The 18,033-nt window shown below is 39.8% G+C and overlaps 1 protein-coding gene across 2 annotated transcripts in view; it reads right to left on the bottom strand.

The window, feature by feature from the left end:
* Positions 1–18,033, bottom strand: part of prkcbb (protein kinase C, beta b) — a 122,480-nt gene that overhangs the window by 5,115 nt on the left and 99,332 nt on the right. The window contains exons 16-17 of one of the 2 annotated variants that reach the window (XM_042505736.1): positions 15,063–15,203; positions 2,931–8,928 (exon numbers count right to left, since the gene is read on the bottom strand). In XM_042505736.1, the coding sequence (XP_042361670.1) occupies positions 8,752–8,928; positions 15,063–15,203 (318 nt within the window). In that variant the 3' untranslated portion in view covers positions 2,931–8,751. Of the gene's footprint in view, positions 1–2,930; positions 8,929–15,062; positions 15,204–18,033 lie in introns of those variants that run through there. The other variant, XM_042505737.1, reaches the window with a different exon arrangement.

Here is an 18,033-nt window from a genome sequence, read left to right as displayed (position 1 = left end):
AGAGGCAGTGGTTTTAATAGAGAAACATGACTCTGAGTCTTTAATTTAGTCTTTGCCTCTTTTCCTCTCTCTCTCCTCCTCTCTTCTGCCTTCCTGCCTCTCTCTCCCTCTCTCACCCCATCTCTTTTCAGTAACGAGAGGATTAGCGGGAGACGAGCCTATGTCAGCTGAGGATGCGGGGAGAGTGGGAGGCACAGAGGAAAGGGGAGGTGAAGAGGAGAGGAGGGTGAATGAAAGGCGGTATCGAACGCTGACCTGTTTTGGGCTGATAAGCGCAGGCTGCTTTGTGCTGAAGCCACTGGCTTTAATTTGGGGGCCGCAACATTTGGAATTAATTATCACACACACTCCAGCACTGCTGCGGCTTACTGTGTACATGGCTATTACATCCACTCCAATACAAACTTTATACAGCTTATGTGCTGGAACTTACTGTTACACAGGAGTTTGTATAGCTGCTATGATAAATTTGCATAAAATACAGCTGCACCGTAATGTTCGTATACAGTTAACAAAGAGGAAGGTGTGAAGAACTATATGAAAAGAAAGAAAGAAGAAAAAAGAAATAACATAGCAACAGAAAGACGTTCCTTTTCAACACTAAAATATAAAGCAGCGTGTTTAACATGTTCGCTACAAGTTCAAGTTGAATGCAGCAACCAGGGAATTGTGCAGGTACTTCTGAATATATTTAATTTCACATCCAAGGTTGAGGGGAAACTGACTCAGTTGTTTGCTAAGAAGTAATCATTTATCTTTCATCAACAGTTTCCTGGATGTTCTTTTAGTTTCTCTACTAATAAGATGGCTAACTGGGGAACACTTTCTGTGATTATAAGTCCATCAACCTATTGTTGTGGGGTGAATATAAAATGAATTTTATACATATACATATATACGTAAACACACACACACACACACACACACACATACATATATGTATTTACAAAAAAAGCATTGAAGTTTGAATGGCATGAGTATTTGTTCATTTGTTTATTAAGACTGATGTGTAGATTTTGTGTATTTTGTGAATATTTTTCTATTTTGTAAGGCTTTTTTGCAGTTATTTGTCTGTTCTATTTTGCTTTGTTTTTTTTTTTTTTACATGTTTGACATAAAGAATCATTCATTCATTTACTCATTCATTACCTTTTCAGTATCTGCTCAATAAAATGAAATAAATGTGAATAATGTGAATAAGTCCGTTTTCCAAAGTGTCAGTCTATAGACCGTCATCAAAACATGCACGTACATGTTGGCAAGGGAAGTTGTCTTTTGCCCTAAATCTAGACAAGTTAGCAAGCTTTGAACATTCACTTAAAGCTGTGCCAGCATCAAATTGTGTCGTTGCTGCATCTTTGGCTGTCAAAATTGATATTCCAACAACGGACTATAATTGTACAGAATTCATTTGGGAGCATAAATGTTACAGAGCAACAGGTGTTTAGGTTTAACAGTGTTAACTGGTGACCTTTGCATAAATCACTACAAGCATCCATGGACACCTTCAGCTGAAAGTCACCAGTTAACGCTGCCACTTGTTAAACTGAATCAGTCGGCGTCTATGACTGCTTGTGATACAGTAAATCAGATAAAAGCAGAATACATGTTTGCAGGGAAAAAAAAATCAAGGTCTGAACTATAGCTTTTAAGCCAACAACACAAAATCCAGATGCTATTGCCCGTTAGGACATAACATTTGTTTTCTGGTTTTGTAAAAATAATTCAAGTCTAATACATCGTGATCTTGTGTCCTTGTCTTTAGCTGTTGAGGATTTCTGATTACAGGAAAGAAAAATCTGAGTCTTGGGTCGTGGTATTTGATGTTCTGTACATGACCACAAGGCAGTTGTAATCACTGGGTGACTTGTATGCTCCACCAAATACATGTACAGTACATATCTGGCATAAGGCAGTTTTTTTTAGGTAGCATTTGTGATCTGTTTCTATATTGTGTGCGCATAATTGTATATTATGTCACCAGAGTACTGTTTAATGAATCCTATGTCTGATGCAAAACACATGTGAAAAAGCCTTTATTTGGGTTTTTGGTCTGAAAAAAATGTAGGGCGTCGTGATTGGAAAACAACAGGACTGACACACAACCCACAGTGTGTATTCAGTGCATATGCCAAAAAAGACTTACTCTCTTATAATCATATGGCTCTACAGTCCACCGAAATGTAAAGAGCTTAAACCTCAAAACATTTGACTGTTTTCATCAAAGTTAAACCTCACTGACATAGTTTTCTCTTCCTATCAACTGATTTTGAGCCTCTCTTGCTTTCACCAGTCCTGTCATCACAGACTGAAGCGTTCCCAGTGGATAATTGGTGTGTTGTACTGTGTACTGTGTACGTTACCATCACAATGCACCACAGCTAAGACCCGCTGCATCCAGTTTTCGTAAATACTTGTAAACATTATATTGTACTAGGGATAGTAAATGGTGCAAGATCCAGTAACCCCTATAAAAAGTAAATGTGCAGCTCGTCAGCAGCAGCAGCAGCAGCGGCTCGACTACAGTGGATTGCGAGCAGCTTTAGAGGCGGTGTGAAGCGGCTGAGTGGCTCAGCAGGGCTGTGTGTATGTAGGCCGTGTTCTGCATGTTATTTCCTTGAAGTCATCAGACCTACGCTCCCCCATCAGGGAAAGGCTCTTATGATAAGTGGCAGCCATGAAATATGCACAGCCTGTCGTAGCCGCCTGCCCCGCTTCACAGAGCCTCGCTTAGCTGCCTCGTCCCCTCCCTTCCTACTCTCCACTGTCCCTTCTTGCTACCTTTACCTCGCCTCTCTTTATCATGTATTGCTTCCCTCTTCTTCCGTTTCACCTGTTTTTTTTCTCTCTTTCATCACTCTAATCTTGCCCTCTCGTGTACACAATGAACATCATATTCACACAAAATCATCAGCAAACATACCCTAACACATCTTTTAAATCCTTTATTTAAGGTATGCCTGTTTTTCCTGGAAAACAAACAAACAAAAATAATTTTGGCACATGGAAAGCATTGTGAGAAGCATTTTTTTTCTTCCTTTTTTTTCTCTTTAGATGTATTTAGATGCATTATTTTAACACATAGCACGCACAACAGTAGTTTGGATTATGCTTTTGCAGCACTGCAGACACACAAAAACATATTTCACCCTAATATGTTAAATGTATATAAATCCTCACTAATAAAAAGGTAAAACAAAGCATTTTTCATGCAGAGTTCATTTTGCTTCTCCTTCAGCAGGAAGGAATCAGAAACAAAAACACAAATCCTGGAGTAAGACTTCTCTTTTCCTTTACAATACTGACCACATGGTGTAAATATCAACATTTGGCACAGTTATATATGTTTATGTATATGTATATATAGTTATTTGTTGTTGTTATAATACAGGAGACACTGACTGGAATAAATACCAAGAATGGAGGTGCAACACACAAATAATGGAAACAGATTTAGTCCAAAGCACAACAGTCATTTCCTTTCAGACTGATAATCGTGGACAAAATGTGAAAGCTGCTCTTCTGTTCTCAACTCTAGAAGCTAATTTAGACTCTCTCAAAATCAGTGACTTTCCTCATTCATTAACCCAATCAAGATGTCAAAATACTTGAAGAAACAGGTCTCAAAACTACCAAAAAGCAGAATGCAATCATGCATTACAAGAGGCTGTGTGTAAAGATATTCAGACCAGTGACGAGGCAACTAAAGGAGAATTTTTAAAATCCTCAGCGCATGGCTTTACAGTGGGAATTCTTGCCTTTTCCAATCAGGGATCAGCCTCCCTCAGCTTTCCGCTAGCCCTTTACCATCTGGCTCACTCTTCAGGAATAAGCAGAGCACAATCTGCAAGTGTCCTGCAAAAATGATCTCTTTGAAATGTTTCAGTTTCTTTAAACTCACTTACAGATGAATTTTTTTAACCATGTGTTGGAAATGTTACGATATTCAAAAGCATATGCCAATTTCCAGTCCAACTGTCTGGAAGAACACAAATATATGTAAAGACCCCACTGCCTTCTGCATTATAAATACAAGAAATAGTATAGGCCCCTGAATTGAAAAAAGAAAATCTGTTTTAATAGAATAAATATATTCAAAACAATGATTCCTCATTAACTTCCAGTCCCTTCCATACTGCAGATAGGCTAAGATACTCATAATGTCCTATCAGCTGTCATGCATGTGGAGACCACAGTGACTCCTATGCCTGTTTGCATGACAGATACCGTTCAAGTGATTTAAATACATGATACTGCAGCATAAAAGCTGTTTCACACCAAGCACAAATATTCATAGGAAAAATTTGTACGGAAATTTAGAAAAACAAATGTTGTAGGTTCCTATTAATATTTTCAAATCCCTGCAGATCAAATATATTTGGATGGATATCGATTTCCCCTGGTTTCTGCCTTCAGAACTATGTTTGACTGAAGAAATCGTTACACTGAAGTCATACCTCCACATCATGGCTAACTGCTATCCAATGGTGAAACAATTATCAATTTGGTTTTTCAGCACCCAGTATTGTACAACAAACACTGCAATGACTAATGTTACTTCAGCAACCAAGTAAAGGACAATATAAAGCTTGAGATCACCCAGCAGCTGGAATACAATGCAGATCGGGATGTAGCCGATATGCATCTGCAGGTGTTAGGTTTTATGTTGGTCACACACTGGGGCTTGCTGCATTAGCCTCTTAGATTTTTTTTCTTTTTTTATTGGGTGGAAAGGAGACGGGTACTTTGTAAAAGGAAACTGACTAGGCCCATTCCACTTATTTATTTTTTACAATGAAAACTGAACATGGCAACGCAAAATAATATGCACTGGAATGCATAGTTGCCATTCAGAAAATTCACATGCGGATTATCCATATTCCCGTACCACATTTGTCATTACACTTGTGAGAAACTGCTTATATTCTCCTTCACCTGCAGATACTGTATAGATAACTTCATGCCAATAAATAGCAATAAACACCAGTGAGCCCGAGTGTGCCCATTTTTCAAAAAAATCTCCCTTGATGTACCTCTGTGAAGAAGAGGAATGTGATATGAGGAAGCACTTCAGCCACTTCCACACAATGTTAGCTGCACTGAAGTATACAAGGTATCTTCCTCTCAGATACAAATGCCCGCACATAAGCTTCATGAGCTCATAGCCTTTTGCATGTTGATAAATTACAGTCCTAACCTGAGCCCTCTGAAAGTTGCTTCAGCACCAATTCTGCCCTCCGGCCAACACAATTATTGCTAGCTAGGGAAAACAAAAGACAAAACACATTTTCCTGATTCAGAATGGCTAGCTTTAACCTGTGCCCAATGCTGCTGTAGTTAGGATGGAAATTCTTATTGCACAGCAGATGATTGTATGAAAAACACCAATTACAGTGAGTTGAACCTCGAATCCTTTCCCACAAAGAACTAGATCAGAAAAGTAGAACTGCGTGACATATCCTAGATAGTTAAAATGCCCAAAACGTGGCATGCTGGAACAAACAAGTTGGGCGGCATCTGGTTACCCGTCTCAGCTGAGACTCTGGATGACTGATCCCTAGAATCAGCCCATTAAGCTGACCAGAGTCCCGCTGCCAACACTGCAAGAATTGGGCTCTTATCAAAAATGACCTGGCCCAAAACTGGCCCAAACTCAGCACACTGGAAGTAATAAGATGGGCCTCATCCGGTTTCCAGACTCAGCTCACGATACATGATACCCTAGAATCAGGCCAGTTTCTGGCTGCCGATACTGCCATCAATTGGCCATCATCAAAAATGACCTTGCCCAGCCGAAACTCAGCACACTGGGAGAAATAAACTTCCTCGCCTGAACCGGGCCAAATACATTATCCTGATTCTGGCTGCTGACCCTGCCATCACTAGGATTGGTCGAGTGTTTGATATCCAGCTAGCGGCCATTTTTCTACCACAGAAACTTTTTTCAGGCCTTGAAACTTTTCCGGATGCTCAGGTACTTGACCTGCATTTTGAAAGCAGTTCACAGGAGAAAGAAAACATCTCTAGTACTGAGATGGTCATTTGCAGTAGCTACTGTGGTGTACTTTGCTGTAACCTTAACTTGTACACAGCTTTGGGACTCCAGTTGAGCACTAATTTCCTCTAGTATCACTATAATCTTGCTGACTTTTTCTGAAACTTGCATCCCTTCTCTACTTTTTCTGTCTTTTCTCCTCTCCCCATTTCTTCTCCTCACCTCTGCCGGTGGTTGGAGCTAAAGCAGATCATACCAATACTGCTTGACATGAGGGGTGCAGACATTCACCAAACAAACAACCGTAAACACATGGCCAAACAACTCGCTTGGAAGGCAGGTATTGACACAGACACAAAAATGCAAACGCAAGTTTTCATAGACAGTACTCTTTCGCACACGTGTAAAACATACATGTGCCCATACATATGCTGTAAACAAATGCCCCGGTATATGTATCATGCGTCTGTAAAACACAAAGAAACTAACTGCTAGTCTCTTTCATTGCTTATATACTAGATAACAGAAAATGAGAGTATAAGAAGTAGTATCGTCTATCTATTTAACTGACTCAAAGCCTATATAAAGACTTTATTTTCCAGCAGCATTTTACCATCACGATCCCAGTGCTGAGCAGCAGATAAAACATATAAAAAATCTGATATTTGAGGCACAAATCTTCCACATTTTCAATGATACACCGAATATTTTCTTTCAAATACATATTGTGAAAACCATGATAAACAGTCACACAATAGCTGCAGAGGGTTGCAGAGATAAGATGCTAAAGTGCTGCTGGGAGACAAAGTCCAGGGCTATTATTGATATAGAAACTCATGCACAAGTATGTGTAGCATTCCAGTTTTAGCTAAGATAAGGATAAACGTACAGACACTATTATTATTATTACACATTGAATAAAAAGCACACCAGAAGTACAGGCCAAACTCAGAATGCGCTGGAATAGTCGAAAAATGAGTCAAACAAAAGTTAAATCACAAGTTTTCACAAAAAAAGTGATGAAATGTAATCCTAAAGCTATGTTACATGTGGATGATGCTGTTGTGTGTTTGAGTGTGCTGCAGGAATTGTGACTTGTCAATATTCTGTAGTTAGGCTGTAAATTTACTAAATTTGTGAAAATGCATAAAATGTTCTCAGAATAATTTTTATTCATAAATTTAAAGTTTGTGTTTTAACAACTTTTAAGGGTCGCCAGTCATTTCTAATGCTGATTGTGCGGTGTCAGACAAGGGCAAACATGCTACGATGACCCCAAAACATTTCCATAAGGAGAAATGTGCTGCAGCTTCAGAGACAATGCCAATTCAAAAACACATACGAAAATCCAACACAAATCTACTGCAAATGAAACACCCTGCAGCATAAAGCCAGAACAAATACTGAACAGAAAACACGCTACAAATACAGAAATAATGCAAAGTTAAAACACACAAATCCTGAAAACAAATGCAACAGAAAAACGCTGCAGTTAATATAATGTGCGTTCTCCAGACCTCTTGGGGGAGTGCTCAGTGGAACAGCTTGATTTTTGACTTGAGAGAGCGAGACTAATCAAGTGTGTGTCTTTGAAATGGGGGAAAAATAGAGTAGCAGCAACATACAAAGAAGTATGTATTCTCTTGTAGATTTTACAATATTATAATAGAGTAGCTCCCCCTGGAGGACTGGAGAACTTCTGTTGTATGAGTCAGGCTGTTCTCATGCACTGTTTGTATGCATATCTACGGAAAGAATTGCAGCAGAATTCACACGACTGTGAAGGCTGCAATCACATCACCACTTGTCTGACAGGGGTAAAGAATCAAGTAGTATTAAGAGTGAAAGTCCACAAAAGGACACAGGTTGCGGTTTTGGCTTGGTCAAACAAACACAGGACCTTAACCCTGGAAACCAGTGTTAATGTCCCTTATAAAAACAAGGAAATTTTAGTTATTTCAAGGTTTCTTTTCACCATAATTCTTTTTTAAACCTAAACAATGTAACTTTGCGTTAAGTACAAAACTTTACAAATTGTGTAATGATATGCCGTGTTTACTGGATATGCAGTTTTTTTTTCAGTTGCATTTCTTTTTGAGATTTGTGTGTTTCTGACATTGCATTGTTTCTGTTTTAGTACAGTGTTTGCTGTTAATGTATTCGTTTTGGCTTTCTGCTGCAGGTTTTCTCGTTTGCCACAGGTTTACGTTGTTACCATCGTTTCTGAAGGTGCAGCATGTTTCTCCAAATGGAGATGTTTTGAGCCGTTGCAGCTTGTTTGTCCTTGCTGGCCACCTTATTATTGTGATGAGGTGGTAAATTAAACACACTTTGTTCACACTGTGAGCAACACAAGTTGATTCAAGAAGCTTGTGTTGAGTCACACTTTCAAGCTTGTTGTTTCTCAAAAACAAAGCTTGGAGAAAGTCAATGACTCATACCTTGCTAAGTAGTAACATTTTGTATTTTGGGAGCTGCACTAGAGTGCTACATGCATTCAAGCCATTTTAAACTGCACATGGACCCTCAGAAGAGGCCAACACATCATCCAGGTTGCAGCAGTGTGAACAAGAAATGTGTTCATGTCTTATTGTGTATTTAGTATGCCTGTGTATCAGTTTAAGTCATGGCTTCTTGGTTCCTGTGACAGCACAAATCATTTCCAGGCTACACAGGGTTGATACTGGGGGAAACTGATTATGTATATGTTTGTGTGTGTGTGTGTGTGTGTCCATGTGTCCGTGCATGAGCTGAAATCAAGCCTGCTCGGTGGCAGTGGTGGTAGCAGCAGTTCCTGGGAACTCTGGGTTGATAAAGGAGAACCCCTGGAACTCGTCCTGGTCCAGGTTCTGAATCACTTCCTCATCGGGAGGGGTCAGCACCGGCGGGTGGCGTGTGAAAAAACGGTCAAAGTTCTCGGCCTCCCGTCCACACTGTTGAGGAGGGTGGGGAGGGATGCGGTACAAGGGGAGGGTCGGATTGGGAAGGGGAGGAGTGGGGATGGAGGGGAATGGATGGATTGGGTCGGGGTGTGGGGAGGAGGAGAAGAAAACAAAAGAAGGGGGGTGGTGGGTTGAACCAGGGTGTGAGATGACATTACTTGAACATGGATTCAAATATCAGAACAAGGTGCCAGTTCTTGGGATGAGCTTGATTTAACTCTCCATGTGAATTCGCCAAAAGGTAATTTGTTGTTACCTTTAAAGTGATAAAATACCACTGTCAGGAGAGGATAAATCAAGCACACCTCAGGCATATGCTTTCCTTTTTCACATATTTGAAACATATTCAACTACAGTTTTTAACAGAAGGTCAGTGTAGTCTCAAACGTCCTGTGGCAGTGCACTACATTGGATGCTAAAGTGAAATGCATGGGGCTAAAACTTTCTGGTAGCGAGCATTTAACTGAAAAAGCATCCAATCATGGCTGAGTAAACAGCCAAAAACAATTTTCCTTAGCATTTCATCTCGATTTTTTGGACGTAATACTTGGGATTTAATTGGGATTTCTAAATAGTCATACAAGAAAAGGCTCAAAGCCATGAGATGATTATGGTGTAATCGTGGGTTAATTGTGGGTTAATTATATGCCGCAGCTGTGGAGACCTGCTGAGATATGATAAACCAAATCAGACAACCAGCTAGTATTAAAAAAAAGCACTGGGTATAATTCAGAATCTCCTTAGATATTTGCTAGAAGCTGCAGAATTTCTCAAACTACTTTACTGTCTTTCAAAATTTTACTGGTTTTAACAGACAACATCACGTCGCCCCAATCCTGGCTTCTCTCCGTTGGCTCCCTGTGTTTAAGAAATTATCTTAAGATTTTACTGATTACTTTCAAAGCTCATCTGAGTCCGTCCCCAAGCAACACGGCAGCAATGATGACCCCATGTGAGCCAGTTTGAAGCCTTGGATCCTCAGGTGAGGCTCTGGGTGTGCCAAAGTTGAGGTTTAAATCTAAAACTGATTGTACCTTTGCCTTCACGGCCCCTCGGCTTCTTTTAGCCTTCTAGACTTCGTTTAAATCACTTCTTACAACCCATCTTTATAGACTTGCTCTTAATGTAATGCTGAATTTTTATTCATTTCATATTTTACATCTGTTTATTTTAGATTTAATTTCTTTTATTGTTTTTATTTGTATTTATTTATAATGACATTTGGTGTATTGTGTTTTGCATTTTTTGTCTTCTTGTTTTTAGTTTTACTTTGCTTATGTTTGGCTTACTGTTGCTATATTGCTCTCTGTGTATCTTGATTCTGTGTCTGTCAAAGCACTTTATAAACTCTGTATTTAAATGTATGTATTTAAATTTAATATTTAATTTAAATGTAAATATTATTTTATTTGGAATGAATATGTCATATTAAAATTGTATGTAGCTACTGAAAGTATAATTTCAGTAGTTATAGGAGATCAACTATAACTCTCCAATCAAATTCTTGGCTATCCTAAGTACTCACTGAGAATTGAGGGATGACAGAATGAAATAATCTCCAAGAGCATTGAGCCATTCGCATTAGGTAGAATTTGTTTTCTCAAGAAGCAATTTGGAAAAAAGAAGAAGTTATTGTTCATTTCAGTCCACTTCATTTCCTCGTTCTGACCACTGGGAACCCAAAAAGAGCTTATATACCCGCGAGATGTGCGTCCGTCTAAGTACATAAAACAAGTTATTAACTTGAAAACTATATTTTCCCGACAGTATGCCTCACGGGGAATTTGGGCCAAGCTATTCCTTTTTTTCTCCCATCTCCATCACTGCACTGAGCTTTAATTAACACAACAAGGATTCAGTGTCCTCTGACAACATCACCCAGAGGAAAACTACAAACTCATTAAATCTCTGTAACTCGCAAAACCAAATGAAATTAAACCAGACTGTTTAGAGTTTGGGGAAATATGTGAAATGAGAAATACACCAGGGTCAAATAGTATTTGTAGCTAATTACACGGTTTGTTTTAACCTGTTTGGGGTACCAGATGGGAAGAATTTGCCACCTTGGGGAATGAAATAAGAGCCACAAAGTTTACAAGTATCAAGTCAGTACACAACACCTTAGCCAGGAATGTGTCAGCTGTTGTGATAGGCATCTTCCTTATTTTACTCTAATCAAAGGCTAAATTCTTCCTTAATATCAGTGATGAAACTGGGTTTGGTTTTGATAAAATGCTATTTTGAAAAAAAAAAATAAAGATGCTTTTATTGTTTTAAGAGCTTTGCACATTTAGGCACCAGAAACGTGAGAGATTCCTGGAAATTTAAAAACTTCTGGTTTGAATTTTACGCTGCCATACTGTGAGGTTTTTCTGTTAATAGTAGTGCACTCCAGGACAGGTTTTGTTTGAGACTGAGCTCGATAGCATGCAAATAAACAGAAACAAATGTGATAAAAGTGCGAACACGGAGAGGACAAATAAAAATGTGTAAGGACAGATGGGTTGATGCATGGCAGCAGTAAACAGCGAACAGATGGATGGAAGGATGGATGTTGTGGATGGTGTCTTTAGGTGGATGAATGGACTGACAACAGATTGCTTAATGGACAGACAAATGAACAATGATAATTTAAGTCAACAGCTGTAAATCAAAGACTTCTTTATCTGTCAGAGGAATCATAAACCAACAGGTGAGTCCACCTGCCTGTTAGTTGGTCCCAGTGTGGCAGTTAAGACCACCTAAACTGAGCCCAAGTCTTGACCAAGACCAGAGTGTGTCAAAACCAAGACAAGACCGAGAGCAAACTAGCGTGAGTCATGGACTTTACAATAAGATGTGGAACGCGCAAACCACAGGCGCTCCTCAAACTGACCCAAAAGATCCACATTCCCATAAAAACACCAACACAACACATATGAATATTCCTCTTTATTCACCTCTTTGTATTTCCAGACTGTATATATGTGTAAGGGTCAGGACACATGCAGCGTCTTTAACCGCCTGGAAAACACAAGACTGTGTGAGCGGTTGCTAATATTGTGCCTTCTCTGTGTCAGTTTTTTAGGAGCGCGGAGGCAGGTTGCATCACAGGTTGCTAAGCAACCATAACCAGCACTATATCATAGCCCTCTTACCAGAAATCCAGAGTACAGAGCTGAACTTCCTCAAGACGTTGTTTGTTAAATGTGTATTGGGACTAAAATATTGTCCATGGATGTAAAGCTAAAATGACTGTAATAATGTTTTATTTTCTTACTTTGTCTTTATCAATTTGTTTAAATTGCTGTTGTTGATTTTTTTTCTTCTTTTTAGTTGCTGTTGTTGTTTGTTCTGTATTTTGGTTATTGCTTGTTTATTTGCTGGCTTTTTAAAACTGTTTGATGGGCTCCAAAAGGTACAAAGTATTATTATATTGTATGTTTTCATCTTTATTTGTAAATGTCAAGGGCACAAAAAACACAGCATGTGTGTGGACCCTTAGTGTACCATGAGAAATGTCTTGATAAATTATCAAAAGCCATTATGGAGGTGAATTTTATGAGTGGGAATTTCCCTTTGTTTTTTTATGACCAAACAAATACAACAAGCACTAAGAAGAAAGAAGAAACTTAATCTCTATTCAACCCCAGTTTTGTTTGACTATCTAGTGATAATTCCTGCTGTTGCGGTCTTGACCAGCCTTGAAATAACATCCAAATCCCTTTTTTTCTGAGACCGAGACTAGACCAAGTAAAAATGTGGTCGAGTCCAAGACCTTCAAAAGGTCGAAGACCAATCTCAAGCACTAAAAGACTGGTTGGTCAGTCAGTCAATAGCACATTTAAAAGCTCATCTGATGAACCATCAGACCAATAGACTCATTCACATTCTGTGTGTGAAACCACAAACAGACCGTAATCACAAACAGTTAGGACGCCAACTTCTGACCAAAGTGCCACCTCAATCAGTGAAATGGATTCTGAAAGCATTAAAGATCCTTCATAAACAATCCACTGCACAAAAACACCATCACATACCACTCTGAAGAAAAATGGTTTGAAGCGATTTTTAGTCAGAAATATAGCAAGTCCCACTTTAAAACAACAAACATTGCTCACCAAAAAAAGATCAAAGAACCACCTTCAGATGCTAAACTGAACTCTAAACTTTTATGCAGGGTAAACACAACGCTTCTTCAGAAAAAAAAAAAAAAAAAATCCGAACCTTATTTGTTCTTAGAGGGAAGGAGAAAGACAAAAAGACAGAGATAGATAGTAAGCGACAGCACGGAGAGGTGAAAGACAAGAGAGCTGTTAGAAAGACGAGATCAAACAGAAAAAAGAGGCCGATACAGAAGTAGAGAAGAGAGAAGAAGAGATCAGACAACATATGTTAGTAGTCACATCAGAGGACTCGGCAGAAAAACACACCTCAGTGTTAAAACACAGCCAGGTCCTGATGGTGACCTCTATCACCCACACATGCAAACGACACACAGACCCAAATACACATAAAAGAGTGCATACCCACGGGCAGCATTACCGATCGCACGCACGCACGCACGCACGCACGCACGCACGCACGCACGCACGCACGCACGCACACACGCACACACACACACACACACACACACACACACACACACACAGCGGGCCAAGACAGCTGCATGAAAAGCTCAACTCAGAAAAACTCTTCAGCAGCAGTTTGGCCTCAGGCTGTGTAAGTGTGTGCGCACATTATGGTGTGTGTGTGTGTGTGTGTGTCTTAGTATGAGATGACATCATTCTGGCTCTAGTTATGATCAAACTAAATTTGTTGCAAGAAAAAAAAGCACAGCAAAGACAAACACAAATGCACAGTTGTTTCAGGTCACCGTTACTTGAGAATGGATGTCCATTTACTCCCTTGAGGGCAACTCTAAACTCACTCTCACCCCATCGAAAGCTTTTTAGCTCATGCAGAACGCCACTGCACCAAATCGGGGACGCCAATGTACCATTTTAGCTCGACAGCTGAAAACAATTCAACAAATGTAAACTCAAAACTGGTTTCCAAAATCTACAAATCTTCACCACCACAGTCTAAATCGGGGTTATCTTCTTCATTACTGTTGTTCTGTTCATTGCTGTAATTGCTGAAATCTTCACCATATTCAGTGTGTTACTCATTTGACCCATATTCATCACTGCACCTTTCTCATCAGCCCAGTCACTGGAAGAAAATGTTCACATTGTACGTTTCTGCAAACCATAACACTGCCTTTCCCAGCAGCGTTTGAGCCAACGAACATTGGTGTTTACAACGATCTCTTCCTAACCATAACCAATTGTTCTTTGAATGGCTGTACTCACCTCAGCATTATGCCAGTCAAACGAGATGCAGCAGACATCAAACAAAAGTCAGAGACGGTATCATTTTAAGTTGTGAGCTGTAGATTCACCACTTCTTCACCTTACAGGACAGTCTCACCGTGCTCCTGCCTGCATGAAGCTTGAAAGTCAAGAGGATTCACTCTGCAGTAAAATCTGGGGACCAAAATGTCCCAAGAAGTACACTGCACAGCACAGCACAATGACTCGAAAAAACAAAACTAAACAAAAAAACTCTGACTGATGTTTCGAACCTCCGACATTCAAGGGGCAGCCCTTGTTTTTTGTGCCTTAACCTGACCACACCTTCAGTACAGCATTGTTAAAAAACAAAGTTTCTACAAATCTGCTACATAAATATGTGCAAATGTAATGCATCCACAGTTAGAAACGTTTAGTGCAAACATTTTTGCTGGAGATTGGGTTGATCTCATCATTTGCACAACCACCATTATCAACAAACATGTCCAGTATTACTATCATCGACACTCATCCCAACATATTCGAAACCATCATCGCTTGACTTACCTGTGTGTATCGTCCCATACAGTTGAGGGGAAAGAGACAAAAACATCACATTGGAAGTGAAAAGATGACTGAAATTTCAGAAAAAGAAGAGATAGGTGTCGAAGTAAAATAGAGAAAACCTGGAATTAAACCACCAACAGGAATTAAACTCCAGGTTTCTGCTGCCTTGGGTGGCTAATTAACCCCTTGTACCACTCAAGGTAATTGTATTTGGGGTCAAGTCGCATTCAGTGGGGTCAGACTTACAGCTCTGGGTTTGAACGGCGGCTGCACTTCCTTGTTCTCCAGTTTCTCCCAGTCCATGTAGCGGAAGAAGCTGTGCTCCCTGATGTCTCTCTCCCCCTCCGGACCACAGCCCAGCCGTTTCGCTGGATGCTTCGTCATCAGCTGGACAGACACAGTGAAGAGAAGAGGAGATTTACTGTAAGTCCTTCCTTCCTTTCTTTCCACGATCTTTCCTGTCTCATGTTACATGTGTTTTGTGCCTTTTCAGCTAAATTTGTCATGTCCTGTTTTTCATTAGGGGAGTTTCCCTGACAGATTTGCGTAAAACTTGAGCGATATTTTAAAACATAGTTGCAAGATGACTGTGTTTCCACTGAGTGATGTTATGCCACTTCTTCTCAGACGATAACGTTCCAAGAAGCAGGGCGATGGATGTTCAAAACAATAGCAGGTTGATTTCTATTGCAGCCACCGCACTAGCCATCATTATTTCCAATGGAAGGCAACGTAGTCGCTGACTTTGCCATCCTTGGTTAAGATAAAAACTTAAATGAGCAATTTACTTACTTACTTTATAATGTGGTTGCTAAGGGAAACATTGACATAATTTCAGGAAGCATTTTTCACAAATCACAACTCATAAGCTCATACGAGCTCCAATACATTTTTACACAAAATCAGGAACATAAAAGAATAGAGTTGCATGATTTATTAGCCAGCTGACAGATAGCAAGTTTAATGCCGTTAATTATTACATTTTTTTTATGATTTGTAATGTATTGATCGTCACATTTACATAAGACGAACTTTAGGCATAATCCTAAAGTATGAGGCAGGTCTGTATCTGATCTGCACTCAACAGTGTGCTGCTCTGATGCCCCAAATTTCCCCTCTGGCATCATTAAAGTTTCATCTCATTCATTCCTGTCTCTTTTCCCCAGCGTCTCAGTTTCTGAGTCCTTCTCCCATTCATCTCTATTTATAAATACACATCATTACTATTACTTTGATTTCCTCACCTTCATTTTTTCTTTTATTTCTTTTAAACATCTATCATCAATCTATCATCATAGACGTCTCTTACTTATGACTAAATGTGAGCCACCAACTCACCGCCTGCAGAGAAATGAATAACCGTTGTTGCAGTTTTCTCTTCTACCATAGAAGTTTTCCAGAGGCATAATTAAGGACCGTTTACGATGTCTGTCCACACAAAACCTTAAGAAAAGCATCAAGGCTAGTGACGTCAGTGTGTGTGTGTGTGTGTGTGTGTGTGTGTGTGTGTGTGTGTAGGTGGGGTGTGCCTCCCTTAGGAGCAGCAGTCATAACTCATTACATTAGAACTAAAATAACATTTTCCACGGGTCAGTCAACCTTACACTGCACGCACACACACACACACACACACACGCATGAATGTGTGCACACAAACACATTAGCTGCTCAGAGATAATTGCATACACACTCACTTACTCATCCATACACATACACACAAACACACACACACCTAAATTAACAGGCATGCAAAAAGTCAACGATGGAGTTAAGAATATTTTATATAAAACAAATATAATTGTTGTTTGGAATATTTTCTACAGCAGCAATGATAATCTCACCCTCTCTCTCTGTATCCATTCCTTCTCCTTACTTTGCCTCCAAACTGTCTCCCCGTCTGTGTCGACGTCTTTCTTTCTCTATGGCCTCAGTGAGTCGATAGCCTTTACTGATTGACTGTCTGACTCATATTCTTGAGACGTGCATGCACAACAGTTTCAAGGCGACCCAGTGTGGCCAACACTTAAAACCACGCCTGTGCTTTCACAGTAGATTTTCCATCTTTTAAGACCTCTTCTGCATTTTTTTGTTTTTTAGTCTAGCCATAAATCTTGTGGCAGTACAGTTACAGTAGCTGCTCTCCTTTGAAGGGAGTCTTAGTGTATTTGCTGTCTTCCTCACTGCGTGCACTGAGGGAGGGAGGACGACACACTCAGTGGACCACAAAGCAGCCAGACCGAAAACAGGTCACTGATTGCAGGAAATAATGGCATATGTGAGAACGATATGGTTTAGTCGCTCGGGTCACTCTATATTAACGGGCTGCATTTGTCTTCTGGTAAAACTGGGCTTACTGAGCTCCTGCACAATCGTGGTATCTCTTTGATTTTCTGGGCGTTATTTCCATGCAGGTTGGCAGTAGAAAAAACAATGTGATAATTCCAGTGATAGGCAATTAAATCATTTACAAATATACAAATATGTTCCAGGTCATAAAAAATAACCATACGCTATTTAGCAAGTTTGTGACTCAAAACAAAGCTGTTTTTGTTGGAAGGGTTCTTGTGTTTATGCAGATCAGGTGATGCACTGCAGTTTTGGTTCATATTTCAGCTCCACTGCTGCACTGCTCCCAAACTCCCAAATCTGACTTTTATTATGAAGTAGTCACAGGTAATGTAATGTGTTTGTCAGTGAGATCAGCACTATCGTTCATCAGAAATGAAAACAAGACAGCGGCCATTTTTGGCACTTGTCGACAGTTGATCACTTTGAAATATTGCAGGGGCAATGGAACAACAGCTAGCAGCCATGCTGAGCTGTTAGACGAAGAGCGGCACATCTGCAACTTCTTAGCAATGTTACCAACTCCTTTTTCTTCATTAATGTTATAAGATTCGCCACAACTATTGGGTTTAAATTTGAAATAATGCTATTAATGCTAATAGGCGCTTTGTCTCTTTGACACCAAATTCTCTGCCATCGTCTTGTTGGTCAAATCTCCATAACACCAGTGACACTGACTACTGCAGCAGGCCTAGTGTGCCACCTCTGTTACTGTGTATACTGTGTACTGTGACTGCCTGACCCATCAAAGGTGTCGAGACATTTTTACTTTAAGTAAAACTCTAAACATCCTTTCCTCTGCTTTATCAATACACTGCAATTTCATACTGGTGATTACACTTTGTGAAAACTGAGCCATGCTTCTTGCATT

This window comes from Plectropomus leopardus, chromosome 17, assembly GCF_008729295.1.
Source record: "Plectropomus leopardus isolate mb chromosome 17, YSFRI_Pleo_2.0, whole genome shotgun sequence".
In the NCBI taxonomy this organism is placed as follows: domain Eukaryota; kingdom Metazoa; phylum Chordata; class Actinopteri; order Perciformes; family Serranidae; genus Plectropomus; species Plectropomus leopardus.
The sequence above is the reverse complement of the archived record's forward strand: the minus strand, read 5'-3'. Positions and strand labels throughout refer to the sequence as shown.